Raw genomic sequence first — 16289 nt, forward strand, 5'->3', positions numbered from 1 at the left:
GGGTTGGCCAGCCTCATGCCTGGGCCCCGGTGGCTTTCTGGATCAGGGGAATCTGTAGGAGCGGAAGAGAGAAGCTGTTAGGGCTGGAGGAGGGGGAGGTAGGGAGCTGCCTGCACTCTGCGGCTGGGCAGGGCTGGTGAAGGAGAGGTCCCTAGGAGTCTGAAAGCTTTCAGGTAAGTCCTTGTGCCCTAAGAGCCGCAGGAATTGCCAGCTGCCGGTGCCCGGCTCACCTTTGTGAGATCCACTCCGGTGATTGCACGCACGGAGGCGGGGATCTCAGCCAGCAGACGGTTCACCTCGGACGTTGTGTTGCTGCTCTCTCCGCTGAGAATAACGATCTCGTCCACTTTGGAGAGGGGAGCAGCCACGTTGGCAGCGATCTGGGGAGGCAGGGGAGGAGGGCAGTATGAGCAGAGAGCCAAGGAGCTGCTCACCAGCCTGCTGGCCAAGCTCGTGGGGCCTCTCTGTGCCCCCAAGAGACCTGGCCCAGCCTGGGAACTCCCCACCACTGGTGTGGAGTGGGGAAAAGCTGCTCCCTCCTCACCTCAGGCAGCGCATCCAGCACTAGAGCCAGCTGGGCAGCTTCTCCATACTGCTGGAGTGCTTCAGCCTTCAGCTTCATCCTCTCAGCCTCCGCCATCCCGATGGCCTCAATCACAAAGGCCTCTGCTTCTCCGGTCTTGCGGATCTTCTCTGCCTCCGCCTGAGCAATGAGGACTTGCTTCACCCTGGAAAAGGAAACCCAGCCCTCCAGCAGCCCAGATCCCCGCAGCGTACCCAGCACTGCTTCCCTCCCTCCGACAGCCACACGCCTGCCCCACAGACAGCCGCTTCGCTCCCACCTCACCCCAGCCCAGCGTGCAGCTGGGCTCAGGGCTGGTCCCTCTCCAACCGGGTCACGGGCTCACTTACTTCTCGCCCTCGGCGATCTGCTGGATACGGTAGGCTTCGGCCTCGGCCGGCCGCTTCACAGTGGCTATCAGCTCCTTCTCCATCCGGATGATCTCTTTCTCTTCGACTTCGATCTGCTTCTTGCGCTGCACCACCTCGATTTCAATTTCCTCCTGGCGGATCTTCTGCTGCTCCCGGGCACTCTGGAGCTCGTAGGCCAGCTGGGCCTCCGCAGTCTGCACACAGGAGAGATGAGAAGAGGGGTCTTGGCCACGATCTCCTGTGTGCAGACATAAGGACCCTTGGCAGGCCACGAAGAAAGATGTGGCTCCTGGTCTGGACCAAACCTCCACCCAGAGGTGATGTCCCTACCATCAGAACTGCACTTGCTGTCCTTCCCTGTGTGCTTTTCCCACAGCACCTGAGCTGAACCAGCTCTGGGTTCAGCTTGGATGACACCCCCCATCCTTTCCTCTCCTCCTCGTCCACCTAACTATTGCAAACAGGAAAGGAATCTCCTGCAAGGAGTGCACACTGTGACATGGAAACCTGGGTTCTCCACCTCCAGTTCTCATAACACATGCAGTAGGAGGAAGCTGGATAGTCCCAGAGCTACCGACACCATCACAAACCAGCCAGAGAACAGAAGTGGGCTGTTGGATACCTCTCACCTTAATGTTGACCTCCTCACTGAAGGCAGCCTTCTGCAATTCAAAAGCCCGCCTGGAATCTGCTATTTTGGTATCTGCCATGAACTTGACATCCAGCATTTCCTTCTTGCACTCTGCCTCCTGCAGAGAGGAAACAGAGAGCAGAGCTCCAGGGTGTGCAGCTGGAGCCAAACAGGCTGCTCTGGGGAAGACCAGCACATCTCTGGACTCACCCGAATGCCAGCATCTCGCTCAGCTTCTGCCACACCGATGTCTGCATCCCTTCGGACAGCCGCAGTCTGAGTCTTTCCCAGGGAGCTCAGGTAATCCACTTTATCATAGACATCCTGGAGAGGGGAAGATAAGTCATAACCACGTCAAATGAGCAACTCCATCTTGCTCCTTTCCCATTGAAGCTCAAAGCAACCATTTGTGTGGTTAGGCCAGGGTCAGAATGAGCCACTGCTGCCAAACAGAAACAGGCGTGACAGGGAGAGGTGGGCTCTCCCGACATCTTCCCTCAGACTCCCTGGAGGCTCAGTTATCAGCGAGCTCTCTCCACAAGCCGTGTTTACAGAGGCAGCTACCAGGTGCTCTTCGCCCAGCTGCCTGGATACAGGACATGCTGCGGCGGCCGTCATGGAAACTCCCGGAAGGCTGGGGCAGGCTGTCAGCCGGAGCCTTTCAGCCAGCTGCAGCAGGGGAGCCAGGGCCAGGCTCTGTTGTGCTGCTTCTACAGGGCTGCCGGGTGCCCCACAGCGCAGTGTCCTACGTCTGGGTGTACCTTGATGGTGAAGCTCAGGATCTCGATACCCATGCGACCCACGTCGGGAGCTGCCACCTCCCGCACCAGCTTGGCAAACTGATCCCTGTCCTGGTAGATCTGCTCCACTGTCAGGGTACCTGCAGAGGGAAGGAAGGCAAAGCACTTTATTTGGAACAGGTAACACACAACGGTGTGGATCTAAGCTCAGCAACATCCTCGTTGCCCCTAATCTCTTCAGGTTTGGGCACAAGGGACAAGGGCGTAATCCTTGTGCACCAACATCTCAGTCTCACAAGCGCACGTGCTACCTGCAACCCGTGGGGACTCAGACATCTCTTATTGCGGGCACTGAAAACTCATTTATCACATCACCCAGCCACACAGCAGGAGCTGTTGGAGGGGAGGAACAACCGAAGATGCCACCTCTGCAGTCAGCAGAGGAAGCACCGTTGTGGCTACTGTGGTGGCAGCAATACTGCTGGGACCAGCCAGCAGAGAAGGGAGAAAGCTACTCAAGATGCCTTCAACAGCGTGAGCCTCTCCGCACCTAGGATGGAGCGCAGATGTCCCTCCAGCGTCTGAAGGACCACGTTCTTCACATCCTGCACGTTCTTCCCCAAGAACTGCTCACAGGCCACAGCCAGGAGCTCCTTCTCGGTCATTATCTTCACCTAGAGACAGAAGACAAAACCAAAGGGACTGAAGGTGCCTGTCCAAAGAGGGACAGGCACCCAACAGCAGCAGCAGCAGCAGAAGCAGCAGTACCACCACCAAGCTGCCAGGCCCCCGTGCTACCGATGCTCCAAGGGACCATGCTGAGCTGTCACCACGCTGAGCCAGGCCACCAGACCAGCCAGCGAGCCTCTGCTCACTGCTGCTGGGGAGAGCCCTGCCGCAGGCACACGCAGCAGCGCCAGCGTCCCGGGCAGACACCTCTCCAAACCTCGACTGCAGCTCAGCGTGGAGAGGCGCTCCCTGCAGCCATCTATGCCGCAGCAGCAGCCACGGGGTCTTGTGGGGACAGAGCCTGGCCCTACAAGTCCCACCTGATGAAAACCCTACCAAAGAGCCCTGAACTACCAGTTCAGCCACTGTACCAATACCAGACGTAGGAGGAGAGGGCTTTCTACCACTACCCCTGGCCAAAAGCTGTTCTGTTACCTTTCTCTTCCTCCTCCTTCACTAGAATTAATTTTTCTGACACAGGAAAGGCAGAGAACAAGGAAGAGTCTGACATGCCCAAGGAGCAGCTTGGGAACAGGGGCTCCATTCAGCATTCCCTGCAAGGAAAGATGAGACGAGATGGCCGTAGCACACTGGTTTGTTGTGCTCGTGGCTGGGAGCTTCCAGCCACCCTTTGTGGTGACCCCAATGTGCCGCAGCCAGGACTGGGTTATCCCGCTCCGCACGGTCAGTCTGGTAACGATCCCCAGAGGTGGGACACAGCCGCCCCAGTGCCACTTTCACCTCCCACAGTCAGAGCCAGATGCAAAAGCATGCCCAGGGCCAGACAAGCCAGGGTCTTAAGATGGTCCTGCTGGTCACGGGGCTGCTTTTTAAAGGCAAAGTGGGTTAAAAATCCCTATGGGTATGTTAGGCAGTGGAGATGTGTGCTTATGGAGCTCTACAGGACCCAGCTATGAGGAGCTACAACCCACCAAGGTGACAGCTCCTGGTGGCCAGGTCCAGTCTGAGGGCTCAGGCAAACTCTGAACACAGGGACGTCTCTGTGTCTGGCGGCACCAGAGGAGGAAGCAGGGCTATACCAGCCACACAGCTCTGCTGGGACCTCTGGGTGCTGAGCGGGTCCCACAGCACCCTCTCATGGAGACATCTGGGCTGGGCAGTGCCTTCTGTCCCATGAGATGCTGGTGGCACCCTGTGTCCTGCTCCAAGAGCCCTGGCTGGACCTGCTGCTACTTGGGATGCCAGCATGGTCCTGGCTCAGAGACCTCCGAAGCTTCAGGCACTGCACAGGGGCCCTCCGAGGGTCCCAATGCATGCTCTTGATGGGTTCACAGCCTATAGACCTCATCCTGACACCTACAAGACTGCTTTTCAGGGTCGAACTGTTGGCAAAAGCAACACAACTATTTCTTGAGAAAGCCCGGTCTGATGGCCTGTGAGTCCGGAATGATCCCACAGCCTAACCTCTGGAGCTGAACAGCAGCACCTGGCCCCAGCACTGCCAGAGAGCAGGACAACTGGGACCGGCCACCACCTTCTAAGGGGACCGGAGGTGGTGAACCGTGTTAGATGCGGCAAGCTGACCAAGACTCAGCTGCCACAATCCTACCCCTAGTAACATGAAGAAACACCAACCTGGGCTGAGCCTATTTCCTACCTTTGCACCTCAGGCAGGGTCTCCCAGTCAAAATGCCAAACTGAATCTCGGGCAAGCGTAGCAATCCTCTTCTGCTTTCTCCTCAAGACCTCTGGGATCCTTACAGGGCCAGGCCACAGCGGTTTCTTGTCCCTGCACCCCAGGCCAGCAGTGTGCACTTTCTACACAAGGGGGAGTTGGGAGAGCTGCTTATGCAGCTGCACCCAGGAGCGTGGGACCTGCACAAGGCTCATCTCGCAGCACACGGGAGGTTTTTGCAAATACCAAAACCAATTAGACTCAGCAGCAACGTTTATGGTGTGCATCTGCCAGCAATTCCACCTCTCTAAACAATCCCCACCCTTCGGGAGCTACAGAGAGGACAGTCAGAGCACGGAGCAGAATGTTCGTTAAGGGAATCGCTGCGCTACTTAACAGGAGCAAGGAACGATTCAGCCTCTGTGAATAAAGCCAGCCAGCAGCCTGCCCGCACTGGTAAACCCTGGACAGCCCGAAGGAGCCTTGCTGTCTGCTCAATATGGATGTCAACCTACAAAGCAAAGGTTGCACAAAACAAAATAGAGTTGAGCAATTTGCGCTCAGCTTGTTTCCAGTATTTCAGACAGGGCACTGCGACACTTGGTGCTTCTTCAAATGCCATTCACATCAGAGGGAGAGTTTAGCTGGCAGGAAATCAGAGAGCGTCTATAAAACAATCCCATCTGGAGGATCGATACTGCCGCACCCAGCTCCAGCCAGCTGCAGTCACAGCGAGGGGCGAGCAGAGACAATCCAATTAGCTCGAGGCTCAGAAAAATGGTACGGAAGGATACAAAGCCCAGTGTGGCCTAAGGCAGCGGCATCCCAGCGCACCCCAAGCACCCAGCCAACGCAGGACGGAGGCTACTGTGAGTACTCATTACATCTCTCTTCAAAAAAAGAACAGCATCCTTATGCACATTAAACACTTCTATTATTACAGCGAACGTTTTAAAAGGTGTTTCTCTAGTAATAATTTGCTTCCTTTTTTCCTTTTTTGCACAAGCTTTTAAAAGAAAAATGTTTGCCTCAAAAGTACTTCTGCAAAATTAAGGTAACCTCTGCCACGTGCATCCCCAACTGCCTCAAGTCTGCTTTCTGCATGGTAATTCCTTGCATTTCACAACCCTAAACCTTTAAAATTAATGAACAGTGAAAAAAAAGAACAGTGAGAAGAGAGAATAACATGAGTGAGATGAATTGGGAGCTGCATTTTTAAATCAAGGCACCTGGTGATCCAGCCTTCTGCTACCACGTGCCACCCAGCCCAGACCATTTTGCAGGCAATGAAAAGATGTCCCAAAACTAGGTCAAAAAGGAATGCTGGCTTCACAAAAATGCCTTTTCCAAATACAGAAGGAAAAGCCTACAGATTTATGAAATGTGTGTGAGGGTACACACGGGTGCATGCATTTTGCCAACCATGCAAAGACCACTGTGGCTATGCGACACGTTAGCAACTAAATGGATATGAAGAACTGAAAAATTGAAAACAAGGATGCCAGTTCACACCAGTTAGAGCCAGGATGAGCCCAAGATGCTGGCTCCCATGCTGGTGCTCTTGCACGTAGCCATGTTCCCCAACAGCAGCAGGGCGATGGATTATCTGCTGTTGAGTCACAGTCGTGCCCAGCCCTTCTGCCATGTGCGACAATCCAGAAAGCGCTCCTGGCTGAATTCATATCCTCAGTTACACACAGACACAGCACGCAGCTCCTCTGCAACGTCAGTTCAGAGCAAACCAATGAACCTCGGGAGGAATCTGCTGCTCTGGAAAGCACTGGGTGAAATCTGTCAAGCGCTTGGTCTTAAAAGGGCTGCAGCAGCCACAGTGCTCTTCCCTGGGGGGAGCCTTTTGATGCACGTGGGATTTTGGTCACATCACTGTGTCACTCAGCAGCTCCCCTCAGCTCCACTGCTCAACCGCAGGGAACATGGCAGTCACCTCTCCTGCAACAACAGACCCGGGCATGCCTTGGACACACGGTGACCACAGCCTTGTGCGCGCTCTGAGAACCGCTATCTTGGTTTTATACACCCAGAATGAGCTGTCAGGAGCAATTTTCAATCAAAGCATCCAGCTGCCTATTTGAGGAGTCAAATTCAGTCGAAAGCTAACAACATTTTCCTCCCAGCATCCTCCCCAAGGCAGGACCTGGTCACAAGGACAGACTCTGTATCAGGGCAGCAGATCTCAGACTCTAAGAAACGCAGGTGTTTCAGTGTGCTACCACAAGCAGCAAGAGCTGGTTTTCACGTATGAAGAAGGCTCAAGAGAATCAAAATTCAATTCAAGCCAGAAATTTCATACACAAATTTCAGTGCCTGGAGGGACTAAATTCTTTCTTTAAGCTTTAACTCACTGTGAAGAATTACAAGGTCCATGTGCTAATAATAACAATCCAAAGCAACATAATGCTCGATACGATCTCAGGAGTGAATAGCTCAGTCCTGCAGAATCACACACCGTGGTACATCAGTGTTTCACAAACAGATCACCCACACACACCTCATTTGCCACATGGACAAATGAGACACCAGAAAAAGAGGAATGATTTTGGGGAGAGGAGGAGAGGTCACAACCCCCTTCACAACACGGGACATGCTGTAGTGTGTTTGAACCAAGGAGGACAGTGTGGTTTTGTACAAGAATTTGTTTCAGAGCAGGTGGCTTCTGTTCCTGGACAACAGCAACCTCTTAAGGGGGAAAACCAGACGCAAGTTAGAGACATGCATTCCTGAAATGATGTTTTGGAGTTACTGTACCTGTGCCACACCTGTGACAGTTAAAGCTACCCCCTCCGCCGTCTCTACGTCCTCACACCTGGGCTGTAACGTCATTATCTCTAGGGAAATCCTGCCAAAAAACGTAAAATATTTGCACGTTTCCAGGTAACACACACTCAGCTCTTCCCCTTGCATCTCCTGCCCCAGGCTACCTGCCGCACTCATCACAGGTAATGTAAGACAGGCACAGTATGCAGCCAAGGGACTGCAACTGTGACCGGAGACAGACAAGTCACTTTGGCCAAGAAATAGATTTTCAGATAACGCTTAAAGGCAATTTATCAGCAGAGAAAGGCTGGGAGCCAGACTGGAAACAATACCGTGACCCTTTCCCTTCTGCTGGGCTAGCAAGGTGGCTAGAAGCTAGCAGCTTTGGGACACCAAAGGGCCCTCCGTCAGAGGCTCGCTGTGCCACGCTGCCCAACGCCGGGACAGCGCGTGCTTTCGCTGGCTGGTGTCACTGGTTTAAAAGCACAGCATGGACCCGGGATGCTCCCGTCCGCAGGAGCTCTGGTGCTTGGCAAAACGTGGCGCTGATGCTGCAAGAAGCAGCCCTTCCTTTGCCCTCACTGGGTTAGCATTAACACAGACTTACCCCCTGATCTGGTTCACCTCTCCCTCTATTCTTCCTGTGTCCCGTGACCCAAAGGCAAATAAGAAGCGAGTCCCCAGCTCTTTAGGGCCATGCCTGTATAGTATCAGGCACCCAGGAACAGATCTTGCAGCTCCCAAGGTGGGCTCGAAGTACTTTGGCCAGACCTGGCAATCTGCAGGTCATGATTTGATATAACAAGAGACAGGCTTAGCCATGGCAGGTTCTGCTTCAGGAAGCAAAGCCTGGCTCTCGTATCAGCCATAACAAGCCGTGAAGGCGCTGGGAGTCAGGACAGGGAGCCACAGGGCAGAGAGCTTGTGTCAGTGAACATTAGGTCAAACATCTGAACCATGAAGGGGCTGCGCTGGGCTGCTGCGTGCATGCCAAGTCGCTCAAGGATTGGCTGGAGGTGCCGAAACGTATCTCTGCAAGTTCATGCCTGCTTTGGCCACTGTCCTAATTAAACTGGCACACAAGCTGGGAGCTGATAAAACAGATCCCACTGCCCAGGACATGCCCAGGCATTTTTTGCCATATGCATTCGCAACTTTAATCAGCTAGTGCAGCCTTCTGAAGATCTAATCTATACTTTGAATTTAATCTCAATACTGTGCTGCTTCTTAGCCGGCAAGTCACAGGGATGTTTGGTAATTACTGTTACACTGGTTCATAACTGCTCACAGTGCAAATGCTAGTCCTGTATGTTGAAACTCATCCAAGGTCTCTATGCTGTACTTTCAAACGTGACAACATCCAAAATGGGCACTGTCTCCATGCGGAGGAAGAAGGGCTGAGTGGAAACCCATATCCAAAACTGCAGAGCCAGGTACAGTTGCAATTTCCCCACAGGTGTACAGGTTTCCTTTTGAAATGGCACAAAACCTGCCTTCCCACCTGCCCCAAATCCTATACAGAACCCAATCTGGCCTTCTTGTGGCTCCACACAAAATCAGATGCCCTTCTACTCTCCACCAAGCACACAATGGAAACAGTGCTGTCAGGGAAAGGGTTACAGCTGGAGCAAATGTCTGCAGCGTTATCAGAAGGAGCCAGTACAGAGGATGCTGAATTCGGAATTTGCCAAGTACGCATCTGTCTGCATTACCTATAAACTGTGGAGTGCGCCCCAGGGCAAGTGCCGGAGAAGGGGAAGGAGAGGAAGGTATTGAGATTTCAACTGTCCCATTAGAAAACCATTAGTTTTTATGTTATCCTACTGCTGCTGCTGCTGTTGCTGCTGCTCAAAACAGAGGGATGAACGGTTAGACATGATGTTAGGAAGCTGGTGGATTATTACCTGTGCAACCCCTGTTACGTACAGTGGGACCCCCTCCGACGTCTCAATATTCTCACAGCGACAGAGGATGGTCATAACCTCCAAAGACAGTCTGAGCAGCGAGGAATAAGGGTAGGACAGCAAATATACAAAGCAGTTATCAGAGAGCAAGACACTCATTGCAAAGGACAGACGAGACTTTCAGGTTTCAGCTTTTCCCTGTTCAGTTTGCCTTTCTCCCGCTGCCCGCTCCCAGGGCTCCGTAATGCTGGGCCAGACCAGCTTCCCTCGTCACGGCAGGGAGTTTACAGCATCCAGCTGCTCCTTTTAATGAGGCTGGGGGCTCATCTCCACCCTGCATCCCGTAAGTCATCGCAGATGAAACCGAACTGTGTATCCCACCTGGACTGCCATCCTGGAATTCTCTGTTGGAGTAATCTTCACACAGAAAATTCCTGTTTGTAATAATTTAGATGCTTCTATGCCAACATTTATGAGGGGCCAGAAAAATGAAAACACCAGGGAGTTGGCTACCCACCCCTGGCTAAGGTATTGATGAGAGAAGGTGCTTCCAAGTGCTGTCCTGAGAAGCTGAACAATACCATTTTGTTCCCCCAAAGGCATGCAAGATGGAGCTGCCTCTCACTGCTTTTATTTCTGACCCTTAAACAGGGACAGGATTTCCCCCCCCCACCTCAGTCCTCAAGGTTGCAGCAGGATAACAGCCCAGCACCTTGCCAGCTCTAACTGTTCATTTTGTTCCCAGGTTAGTGCTACCTGGCGGGATGCCGCTGACAGCGACACAATTGCTGCTGTCTCTCCTGCTTTCAGCACTGGCAGTTCCAGAAAAGATGTCCTAATTTCGGAGGAGGAAATCTGCTTCACTCTTCATGTTAATGCAGCAGGCTCCATCTGTGGCATGGCTTATTGTATTCAGGAAAGGCTCTGTTCTCGAAAGGAGAATTAAGCCCCATATCCCATGGCATAAACCAGGGGTATAGATCTTAAAGTAAAAGATTTGTTTGGGTGCTGGCAGTGCTGTCTGAGCCCCGTTTGCTAAATAACGTACAGACCTCTATCACATGACAGCTCATTCCTGGCACGCAGTTCCTGGCCCCGGACTCAGACTTTGCTTAACTTAATAAGTCAGCCTCCCAAATACATCTGTTATCTCCTGCACACAGCAGGTCAAGGTCCTGCACTCTTCTCTGGGCTTCTCACACAACAAGAGGAAGAGCAGAAACCATCTGTACAAATCAACAGTCCTCCCAATAAGATGCCTCACAAAAATTCGGGAATGAAGCTTGTCTGGATCAAACGTCGTTCTTAAGCATTGAGCCCACAAGCCGGGCCTTTCCTTCCCCTCCCACCTCGTACGAGCATCGCTGGAGAGCCCGGGCTAAAGCAGCAGGTGTTAGCTGAGACCTCTTCATGCAGCCGGAGCACCGTGGCAGGCTCTTGTAGCAATCCCGAGTACCGGCCACCGGGGAGAGGACCTGAGAGCTGTCGTGAGTCAGTGGCCAGCAGCAGCCAGGACCCCTTTGAACAAGGCAAGCTGCCTGACCCCCAGGTGAACAGCAGCTACGGTAGTGTATCATCTGCAGAGCGAGGGCAGCAACATGCTCATTTTGTCTGCTGGTGGCAACACATGAACAGGGAAAAGAGGTGACAAGGTCAGGCAGCAAGTGTTAACTACAACCTCTGGCCGTCAGTCAGTGCAAAAACCCAAAAGTCACATCTTTATCCTTTTTCCCTATTATTTTTTAATAGCCAGAGGCAACCTGCATTGGTGAGCATGAGGGAGACGTTAGGAGAGAGTAACATTCCCACAGATCCTAAAGACGAAGAGCTACGTCAGCAGGACAGCAGCACTATTACAGCATGTTAGTTCAGAGACCAGTGCAGTAAGAAGCAGCAAGCAAAATCCATGACTGAGGAAAGAGAGAGAAAGGAAATCCCGTGGTTTTAAACACAGTCTACTCCCAAGGTGACAGCAGTCAGCACATCTTTAGAAAAAGAGATTTGAGGAACAGGAGGGGGCACTGGCCCGCTGCATACCACAAACGTGTTTGTTACTGGGTGAGGGTTTGGGCCATACTGGGCAGAACTCAGCTCCTCTTGTGAACTCATGGATGAGCCAGCCCAGTGGCCCCATTGCCCAGCACTTCTGTGAGAGCCTCGTAGCTGCAGAGCACTGCAAAGGCAGCGGAGGAGAGCAGGGCTCTCGCCTTCCCCAGCACAGGAAGAAACACACTGACCAGCCAAGCTACGGCCCTCTCAGCTTGGTGGGTTTTAAGAAACTCAAAAATAACTAAAACGGAAAAAAAACCCCAATCTGATTGCCTTGGGTTTGAGGAGAGGTGTGGACAGAGAGGCCATCTGAAAAGTACTTCAGCTGAAAGCATGCGATTTCTTTTCTGTCTTTTGCACTGTGATCTCCATCTGTCCCCACAAAATTAGTCAGCACAGAACTACCCCATCCTGTGATTTTATTTTGCACATCATCGATCATCGTTTACTGTCAAGTAAGCCTGAAACGACAGGGTTATCTCCTGCAGGGCCCTGGACAACCTCAGCCCCATCACTCAAAGCAGAGGACGGCCAGAAGCTGTGCGGTTGTGAGTGACCCTACATTCCCCACGCTTCAAGGTATGACACAAGGCACACGTTGCTCCTTCCAGCTACTGGCAGTGCTGTACGCAAGGCAGCCTTCCTCTGAAGGACCAGGAGCTGGTCACAGCCAAAGGCAGCGGGCTGGGCTGATGCTCATCCATGATTTCATATGCAGTGCCCAGTCCCGCGTTCCTAAAGATACTGCTGACAGCCCCACTGGGATGGCTTTGCCTAACTCATACTCCAAAAACACAAATAACGGGGGTCTCCTTACCTTTGGGTGTCAGTAATGCACCACCAAGCCCAGGCCCAGCCTCCGTATACATACTGCTTTACATCAGAGCCACAACAGCCACCTGCAGCACAGCAGAAAGCACAGAGATGCAGGGATTACACACAGGCACGTTGCTCTCAGCCAGGGAAAAACCTGCACCCAGACTGAGTCACAAGCAGAACAACTTCACCACAAGCCTGCCCAGCCCCTGGGTGCTGAGGAAAGGGCATCCCGGGGGGGTCAGAGGTTCCCCCAGCCTCTTGGAGCAGGGAAAGCACTTTGGCTCGGCCACGTTACAGCAACGGGTGCTACCGAGCCAAGCTCTGCAACTTGACTCAGAAGAATCCAAGCATGCTTGCAGTGTCTGATAAATAACGAACACAGAAAACTCTTTCCAAGATCCACAGCAGCCCTGGAACACCCTTTGGTCAGCCATAACACAGCTGACCACCCGGGAACCCAACGCTCTCCTCACCTCCTTGCTTCACAGGGCAATTTTCCAAAGGCAACCTTTTTTTTGGAATTGTCTTATAAAATTGGAAAATAGTATTTGTAATAATTCAGTGTGATGAACAATAACACACAGAAAGTGACGGTATTTCAAACCACGGTTTTATTTTAGTTTTGTTAAGCAGTTTAAGCGTTTTTAGCAAACAGAATCATTGTAAGCACATGCTTCAGTATCTTTAGCTGTGATGCACCAACTCCATCATGGAAAGCCATGTAAGAAATCCATCTCCTTTCCCTCACCCACACTGCAAACCACCCTTAAACCCATCAAAAAGCTAACAGGTCAGCATTGGAGGAGGGGAGAACCCTTGAGCTCCTCAAAAAACATCTCCTAGTTCTGGCTCATGCAAGTACTGTGGTTCCTGAGGTTTTCACGGTCCATCACAGAGCTGGCTGCACCCAGCGTTCAGGCAGCCTTTAGAATCCTTTAGATAAGATATAAGGAAGAAATTTTTTTACAATGAGGGTGGTGAGACACTGGCACAGGTTGCCCAGAGAGGTGGTAGATGCCCCATCCCTGGGAACATTCAAGGTCAGATTGGACGGGGCTCTGAGCAACCTCTGATCTAGTTGAAGATGTCCTTGCCCATGGCAGGGGGTTGGACTAGATGACCTCTAAAGGTCCCTTCCAACCCAAACTATTCTATGATTCTATGAACTCCTCTGACACATTTAAGATTTGACCCCAGCAAAGCCAGAAGACACTGTCTGGATTTTTACATCTTTGATTCAAGGAATAAGACGCCTGCTACCTTCCAAGTGACCAGCCCTAGGTTTCATGCTTGGCAAGGGAGGAGCTCCGCAGCTCCCCGGCTCGGACCAGCTGCGAGCTGCCGTCTCTCAGGCAGATGAAACCAGCAGTCCCCTCCCTGGTCTGTTATCCATAATCACACTTATTGCAGCAGTGCCCGAGGGCCTCAGCAAGGCAAGCGCTGTACCAACAGAGCAAGAGACAGTTTCAGCCCTGTGGGACGTATCTACGCAGGCAAGACAGAGCCAGCGCAGAGGAAGAGCAGGCACGCAGGGAAAACAGCCTGGCTGCAGCACTGTGGGAACTTCGTGTTGTGGGAGGGGAAAGGGAGAACTATGAAGCCAGCAGACAGCAACCACAGAAGACAGCCCTTTCAAGAGAGACGACGATTATTAAGTTTGCTGCAATAGGTCAAAATGACGAAGCAAAGGCAGCACACCTCCAGGCCAGCGTGCCGGCTGGGCCCTCTGGACTGCAGGAGGGGACTCTGTCCTCCCCATCCTCCTCCTCCTCCCCATCCTCAAGTGTTTGGCTGTCTTCTGCTATCAGCTAAAGATACCGCCTGCTTCCCTGGCTTCCATGCAGTCGTTGATAAACGGGCAGATCGGCCCCATCTACAATTCTTCACCCTCCAACTAAAAAAAAACACAAATGGGAGACAGATTTACACACTTTTTCAGGTCTCCTGTGCTCCACAGCCTAGAGGAATATTCTCCCGTCACCTCTGAGACAGCCTCTGGATATTTCTTCCCGTAGCTGGAAGGCTAGTTCAGCCAGGCAAGGAGTTACAGAAGCTGATGATACAATATCCTGCAGCATATTAACCGCAATGCCTTTTAACATTTCTTGGAGGACGTCAGCCCGGTTAGCTCAGCCTTTTAGTCAGGCCCTTGTTTTCCAAGAACAGGAAGGGAGGTGTTCCTGGCAGTCAGGAAAAGCAGCTCCACATGGAAAGGTACTTTATTTCACAGGGTCTATGCAGTCTTTGCTGAACCTCTGGTAATAGTTTTATAATAATGTTCTGAGAAAACCCTGCACTCTAAACCCACCGTTGTTACAAGAATGTGCCTCTCCACACAGATGTTTCTTTTCTTCTGCAGGCAACGCAAGAAGTATCACACCCAAAGCGAGCCCCATGCTTGCTTCCCAGCGCTACACAACACTGCTGCACAGCACAGTTTACTAAGCTAGATTATATGTCAAAAAATGTTCAAAGCATAAGAAAAAACAGGGAAAACTAACACATTAAACAGGAGCAGGATGCCAGCTGGTTGCTTTCATGCAAGGACGTCTGAGTGCAGCAGAGCTCCATCCTGGTAACGCAAGTCAGATGAGCTGAACGCTCATTTTCCATTGCAGTCCTGCAGCCTCTTTCCCAAGTCTCAGAGAGCAAGTGAAAAAGGAACCAACAAAGCGAAATCTTTGCAAGGCTAAAGAATAAACCCTCTTGCACAATGAGATTTGGCAGAGAAATTGCCTTTTCCAGCTATAATACGCCCACTGTTCTAGCAGCCCGGGTCTCACAGCCGCTTGGCCATCGCTTCCACAAACATCCACCGTGCCTCTTCCGGGGCAGTGTACGGCGGCCAGGCGCACTACAAATGCAGGATTCATAGCCGGGAAGCTGCCATCCAGCTTGGCCTCTTCCCAGATGAAGGGGTCCCATGTTCAAGCAAGAATTCCCAGAGCCAGGAGAAAGCACGTTGTCTACTTGGTTTTTTGGGGTTTTTTTTTGTTTGTTTTTTTTTTAAATGAAATGAGATTAATCACTTGGGAGTTTGTAGATAAACGGAGCCCTCAGCAGATGCAGGAAGCTGCTGCCCTGATGGACGGCATGCAAGAAAGAACAGGAGCCCCAACAGTTACGGGGACACGGCGCTCAAAACATCAAAGCTGGGACAATCTGAGGTTGTGAACAAGCCCTGTGTTGTTTGCCCTCCCAAGGTAACTCGCAGCAATGAGCTTGTATTCCGGCAGGAAGCGGTGAGCATTCAGAAATCAGGTCGTGGTAAACAGGCTGCTACAGTAACTCGGTAACTGTATTTCTTCCCAGAGACTGTCGCAGGCTGAACACAAGAACAGAGCAGACACCGGTGCCTTCACCTGCACGGAGAGAGCTGCCATCTTCACGCCTCAGTTCAGGGCAATCTCGTGCTGGAGTCACCTCTTCCAGGAGAGGACACCCACCGCCAACGTTGGGAATAAACAGCTCGGTCCGGTCGGACAGAAGCTGGGTTTGTTAGAAAAACAGTTCTATGCTGGGAAATGTCACGGGGTGCTAGCAAGCGAGTGCAGAAAGACAAGGAAAAAATTGGTAATTGAAAACAGTTACTGACAAAAGACATAATGGAGAGGAGAGAAAAAGGCAAAGGCATACAGAAAGAAATGTAATAAAACAGGGTCTAGACTAAAGTCAGTGTCTGGATTCTTAGGCCCTGCCGTGCATATAAATTAGGTTTTGTCGACACGCAGAAATGGCACAAGGTTAACAAAAATTAATTTTAAAAGATGCAGGGTTCTGAGTTGAATCCATAAAATCCTTTGATGGTCACTACAGCAGATGAAAGCAGATTGTGCTGGCTACCTTGTTTTGGATGTAATCTATACCAAAATGACTCATTTTAAGTTATGTGTATCAATGCTACAGAGCAAGTTTAAAAACACACGTTTAGTTTAACTCATCTTGTAAACAGAAACCCAGAGAAGACAAACCACAATGAAGTTACACAACAAAACTACAGAGATACTACCCCAGAATTCCTCTTGGAAACCAAAAGGAAAGCCTCGAGAATATTCTGTCCACCTCTTTCTCCT

The 16289-nt window shown here is 51.6% G+C and overlaps 1 protein-coding gene across 2 annotated transcripts in view; it reads right to left on the reverse strand.

The window, feature by feature from the left end:
• Positions 1 to 12299, reverse strand: part of FLOT2 (flotillin 2) — a 12557-nt gene extending 258 nt beyond the window's left edge. Inside the window, exons 1-10 of one of the 2 annotated variants that reach the window (XM_009573514.1) lie at positions 12215 to 12294; positions 7436 to 7526; positions 2855 to 2978; positions 2326 to 2444; positions 1775 to 1888; positions 1563 to 1682; positions 913 to 1127; positions 545 to 728; positions 231 to 380; positions 14 to 52 (exon numbers count right to left, since the gene is read on the reverse strand). In XM_009573514.1, the coding sequence (XP_009571809.1) occupies positions 14 to 52; positions 231 to 380; positions 545 to 728; positions 913 to 1127; positions 1563 to 1682; positions 1775 to 1888; positions 2326 to 2444; positions 2855 to 2978; positions 7436 to 7510 (1140 nt within the window). In that variant the 5' untranslated portion in view covers positions 7511 to 7526; positions 12215 to 12294. Of the gene's footprint in view, positions 53 to 230; positions 381 to 544; positions 729 to 912; positions 1128 to 1562; positions 1683 to 1774; positions 1889 to 2325; positions 2445 to 2854; positions 2979 to 7435; positions 7527 to 12214 lie in introns of both variants that reach the window. The other variant, XM_009573515.1, reaches the window with a different exon arrangement.
• Between the last annotated feature and the right edge of the window lie 3990 nt (positions 12300 to 16289).

Source organism: Fulmarus glacialis, unplaced genomic scaffold (genome assembly GCF_000690835.1).
Source record: "Fulmarus glacialis isolate BGI_N327 unplaced genomic scaffold, ASM69083v1 scaffold26762, whole genome shotgun sequence".
In the NCBI taxonomy this organism is placed as follows: domain Eukaryota; kingdom Metazoa; phylum Chordata; class Aves; order Procellariiformes; family Procellariidae; genus Fulmarus; species Fulmarus glacialis.